Source organism: Cyprinus carpio, chromosome B17 (assembly GCF_018340385.1).
Source record: "Cyprinus carpio isolate SPL01 chromosome B17, ASM1834038v1, whole genome shotgun sequence".
Taxonomy (NCBI): Eukaryota; Metazoa; Chordata; class Actinopteri; order Cypriniformes; family Cyprinidae; genus Cyprinus; species Cyprinus carpio.
The window spans coordinates 6,131,745-6,137,399 of NC_056613.1; the positions used below are offsets into that span (position 1 = coordinate 6,131,745).

The window sequence follows — 5,655 nt, forward strand, 5'->3', positions numbered from 1 at the left end:
GCTGTCTCTCTATGAAGTGCTACAGCACTACAGCTATGCAAATGCTATGTCTGGAGGGGACTCTTAAGTGCGAGTTTAGGAAATGCTATTTACATAGAGTGTGAGAAAAGCAGACAAACGCTTCCCATAAATGAAGGAAACTGTGAGACCCTTCCTGATGATTGAAAAGATAAATTACTGATATTTTATTGGCGCCAAATCAAATGTATTGTAAAAAGCAGGAAACCGATTCAGGCAGCGACACATTACCTCATAGAAGTTGACAATCTGAAAAATAATACGGTGACTCATAAGTTCAAGTTAAAGTTTAATTAATTTAACTTAAATGTTAAAATGTAATTTAAATGTTTTAAAAGGCTTTTAGAGAGACACACGCACACACACTTAAAAGTTAAGATATTGAAAAAAAATGAAAGACAGTTTATTCATAAAAAATGGTAATAATGTAAAATTTAAAAAAAATAATAATAAGAATAAACTAATATTGAAGATCCAACACTTTCTTATAATGCAATTTGTAAAAATAAAAATAAAAAAAAAGATTAAATTTATACAAAAATGCAAGAGAGAAGCATTTTAAATGTGACTTGCTTAAAAAAAAGAACGAATTAAGCACAATGTTTTCCAAAACATTATTTTTTTATTGTACTGTTGCAAGAAAAAGCTACATAAACAGCAAAAAACATCAGTTGACCTGAATATTGATGACATGATTGTAATTCTCAGACTTTTTTTGTCACATGGTAAGACTCATGCAGATCTTCTCAATCCCGTTCGGTAAGGGCCATGAGGTGGGTGTCAATCTCCGACTCGGATAAAATTCTGAAAAACAGAGAAATATACGTAAATGAACATCAGAAATGTACTCAATCATTTTACACAACAACTGACAACAAAAAGTTACATGACCTAGTGGTTTGGAACACAGACTACTGCTGAAAAGTTTGGGGTCGGTAAGATTTTTAATATTGTTGAAGGAAGTATGTTATGATCACAGAGGCTGCATTTTAAAATTGGATTTATTTCTGTCAATTACTCCAGTCTTCAGTGTCACACGATCTTTCAGAAATCAATCTAATATGCTGATTTGGTGCTTATAAAACATTTATTTTTATTATCAATGTTGAAAACATTTGTGCTGCTTAATATTTTTTCTGAAACCATTTTTTTTTTATGAATAAAGCGATTAAAAGAACAGCATTTATTTAAAATGCAAATCTTTTACAACATTATAAATACCTTTACTGTCACTTACGATCAATTTAATTTGCCCTTGCTATATGCCTCCTTCCAAATAACAAATTCTTACTGACTCCAAAAGCTGAACCTGTACTGTAGATAGTTTAAAAGTGCCAGCCCAGTAGTACTAGTAACTGTGTGTGCCTAGTGGGGATTTTTTTCCGTTTATACAGAATGGTTTGGTGGTTGACATACAGCAGGACATATGTAAATGCTATGTAGTAATATGTAAATATTACATCCTGTTCTATTTGAAATGTACAAACGCACCTGAATTTGGGCTCCTCTGTGGTAACAACCCCGATCTCCAGCTCTGAAGGCTTGAAGTCAATGGCCAGAACGGTAGACAGGCAACTTATTGCAGTCTGTGTGGATCAAAAGTGCACACAAAAGAACTCAATGTAGGAGGATACTACCACAACTAAGGGTATTAATTCCATTTGTGGTGAATGTATCATACCTCTACTGTTTGGTCAAAGGTCCAATCCAACTTCTTCTTCACTTTTTTCTCCAGGAAGCTTGTGGCTTCTGTTTGTTTCATCCCTGCAGCAGTGGCCTTGAAGCCGCAGTAGTAACCTGCAGGGTCGCATTTATAGACCTGCGGCCCCAGCTCCTCATCCACGCCAACCACTATCATACCTGACAGATTAGAATAATACACAATATTGACAAGCATGCCTTTACACTGATGCCACATACACATGTAACAATAACATTCCTTAATATGGAATTCTGGTATGTACAGAATGATCTACTACCATGTCTTTTCTTATTAGTTATGCAGTATTATAACGTGTGCAGAATTTTTGCATGCCTAAAATACATGGATTTCATACTAAATGTCCTAAAATGTTACATATACAACCGGAGAACACAATGTAATGTTTTAGACTTGATATTAGATATGAACTACTTCTAGCCTCAAGAAACACATCTTATTATTATAAATGCTGAAAACAGTTGTGCTGCTTAATATTTTTGTGGAAACCATGTTGTCTTTTTTAGAATTCTTTGATGAATAGAAAGATTAAAGAACATTTATTTGAAAGAAATCTTTAGTAATATTCTTAATGTCTTTACTGTCACTTTTGATCAATTTATTGCTAAATGAAATTACTAATTTCTTTAAAAAAAAATCAAACATTTGAGGGTACTTTGAGGGTAGATCAGAAAAATACTTATTACAAATTCTTGAACTTTGGAACATGAACTGAATCAAAATTGACTCACTGAGTATTGATACTGCTTATAACTAAACTGATTTTTTTTTTTTCATAATTGATGAACTCTGCCACTTTGACACGGTTATTTACCAAAACTGCGCTGAATTATAACACTATTATCTTCTGTATAGCTGCTTTGAGCCGAAATTGAATTTATTCAATAACTGATTAATTTCGCAAGATATTTTCCCGTTTATTTCTGAGTAGCTGTATAGTGTATAAACCTCTATACCAGGGGTAGGCAACGTCGGTCCTGGAGTGCTGATGTCCTGCAGAGTTTAGCTCCAACCCTGAAAAAAAGCCTCACTTGTCTGTAGCCTTAGTAATCCTGAAGACCTTGATTAGCTTGTTCAGGTGTGATTGACTAGGGTTAGAGCTAAACTCTGCAGGACCGCGGCACTCCAGGACCTGCTCTATCCCCGCTTTATACAAATAAATGTGACTTGATTCCATTCATACCGTCCTGAATCAGACTGAATACTTACAGCAGCCCAGTGGCCTCATCTCTGCGTTCTGTGTGTACACCTGTGAGATGTCTGCAATGCGCTTGCACAGCATGTCTACTGGGATCTCATAGCCGTATTTATACTTCCAGTTAGCAGCTTCGTATCGTGCCCTCTGCACCTGCGACCTGCTGTCAGCTCACAGAGAAACATGATACATTACATGTGGTGTAAAATAATACACAGTTTTACATTTCACCACACAAAAGAGCTGAAGGAGATATTCTAAAATTCACTTAAGCTGGACAGTTGCTGAGATGAGTTTACCTGTCATGCCAGACATCACACAGCCAATGTTTTCTGTTATTCTGAATAAATGAGTAACAGTGGACTCATCAAGAAGCTTATCCTGGGTGATTCAAAGAGAAAAACTTAATAAGAGCATGCAAAAGTATTGCTCATACAAGTGCAATCAAATCATCGAAACATTTTTTGCATAGGTAATATGGAACAGGTTGCATTTAAATTTAAATCAAATTGAGTTTGAGTTATATTAAACAGTACAAACAAACTTACTGGGACTTTCTTTTGAGTGATAACAACTGCACAGTCTTTCCCTCGAACAGCTACTGATGTAAGACCTCCCTGATTAATGGCCTTGAATGCATATTCTGTGGAAAATAAAATGAACATGTTAACTAAGATCATAAACTGTTCAAAAAAATGAAAAAATTCTAAGCCACTCAAATTTGACAACCAAGTGTTTCATTATTTAATTATTGGTATTTTATTAAAATACAAGAGAATATGTTACCATACATAAAGCATTTTACAACTATGTTATTGTATTGTTTTATTATTATTTTTTTAAATATATATAAATATACTTATATGTGCAATTCAGACTATAAGGGTGAAAATAATTCATAAAATGTAGTTCACAAGTGAAACGTGAACAAAATTGAGTAAATCTCTGCATGCATAATATCCATAATTATAAACATGAAACCGAAAGTGCTTTTATCAATATTGTTATAAACAATGAATTCAGACGGATCTGTCATGTAACCTTAATCTGAAAAATACGAGAACAAATTTATGAATCAAAACGCTAATTAATTTTAGCAAAATATTCCGCTCGTGTTTTTTTTGCATCTGTTTTAATCAAATTAATGTTTAATGCTGCAATAAACTCATAAGTCTGAGCAAGAAAAAGTGCAGAATGATCCTGGTGCAAAATGACTGGGCATTTATTCTTTCTGTTTAATAAAGACACGCTTTCATCGATACGCACCGACTTGATAAAGTCTCCCCTCGGGAGAAAAGATGGTGATGTGTCGATCAAACCCCGCGCTCGAGCCTCGAGACATAATGCGAGAGATTTAACGTTTAATATTGAAGTTTGTAAACAGATCTATCCACACAGCTCTGCTGTACACCGGAAATGATAACACCGGCTCAAGCATTCATATCCGGGTGAGATGGCATGACGCGTCGCACTCAAATGGTTAAACGGGCCGTGTGCGAGAAGCACAGTAAAAAAGCACTTGTAGTAAACAAGAACAGTTTTATCTGGGATATAGTTTATGTTTGCATAATACGAACCTTCTGCAAAGAGTACAATATTTACAAAAATCTGTTTATTACATTGTGTTTTAGTATTGTGTTTTAGTATATAGTGTAATAATGTATTGCATATATTTAATTTTAGAAGTAATTTTTATTCTAATTATTCACATTGAAAATCAGTGTTATTTAATTGAATAAATTGAAGTATTTGACGCATATGATTTTTATGGTAAGGTAAAAATGTCTAAATCCAAATGTTGCCCCTAAATGAAGTAATTCATTTCTGTCATGAGTGTATTTTCATAAATGAGTGTAAACTTCTAAATGCAGAACTGGTTTAGTCAGTCTTTGAAATATTATGCAATGATCTTTGGTCCAAGGAGACACTCCAAATTTGTGCTGCTAACTAGCAATAATTCATGCAAACACTTTACATAATGGCACTGTGTTTTATGAGGCTCCACAAAGGTAAAAACAGGTATTTCGGGAATTCAAGTGCTGTACATATTTTGATGTTTCCACAACTAGAATAAGTAAAGAGCACCAAATACATGTTTTATTACTATTTATAATCTGCCTAATGAAGAACACCTGAAAACACAGTGCACATAGTCAGTTAAAATCTACCTTTATAATATAGCTGAACCTTGCCTTAATGTGTACCATTAACTAGAAACCTACATGATTAACCTTTGCTAGTGGGAAAAAGAGCCTTTATTCAACTGGATTTTAGACTCACAGCCTTATAGTTAAAGATATTGCCCTTGTGACTTAAAAATATGGGATTTTTTTAAACATTTTTTTTTTACATGATGCTATACAAGAAGCATTCAACATTACATTATCTACATCTGTTCCTGTTATAAAATAAAAGTACATAATAATAATAAAAAAATTATTTTTAATATAATTTTATATTTTGTAAAAAAATAAAATCAACAGAAATGGACAATTTATAAAGTAGATTTTACAGAAGAAAAGTCTTATATTAATATAATAAGAAATTTAATTAAAATGAAATTATATATATTGTCATAAGCCCTATATATATATATATATATATATATATTATACACACACACACACACACACACACACACACACACACACACACACACACACACACACACACACACACACACACACACACACACAAGCGGTAGAGGAAACACAATTTGACG

At 33.3% G+C, this 5,655-nt stretch overlaps 1 protein-coding gene across 1 annotated transcript; it reads right to left on the reverse strand.

Moving 5' to 3' along the window:
• Window positions 1-620: 620 nt before the first annotated feature.
• On the reverse strand, window positions 621-4,371 carry LOC109092434 (proteasome subunit alpha type-6-like). The gene is made up of 7 exons (XM_042743343.1): window positions 4,200-4,371; window positions 3,482-3,576; window positions 3,233-3,314; window positions 2,948-3,103; window positions 1,700-1,878; window positions 1,510-1,604; window positions 621-822 (listed from the first exon to the last, which is right to left on the reverse strand). Exons 1-7 carry the CDS (start codon window positions 4,273-4,275, stop codon window positions 765-767), a joined length of 741 nt encoding a protein of 246 aa, XP_042599277.1. The 5' UTR covers window positions 4,276-4,371; the 3' UTR covers window positions 621-764.
• Window positions 4,372-5,655: the final 1,284 nt, after the last annotated feature.

Excerpts from the sequence above, each read along its gene's own strand:
- LOC109092434 (XM_042743343.1), bottom strand. The coding sequence starts at position 4,275 with ATGTCTCGAGGCTCGAGCGCGGGGTTTGATCGACACATCACCATCTTT. Across the intron at positions 3,104-3,232 it reads TGTGATGTCTGGCATGACAG|CTGACAGCAGGTCGCAGGTG; the intron begins GTAAACTCATCT and ends TTTCTCTGTGAG. Across the intron at positions 1,605-1,699 it reads CCTTTGACCAAACAGTAGAG|ACTGCAATAAGTTGCCTGTC; the intron begins GTATGATACATT and ends TGATCCACACAG.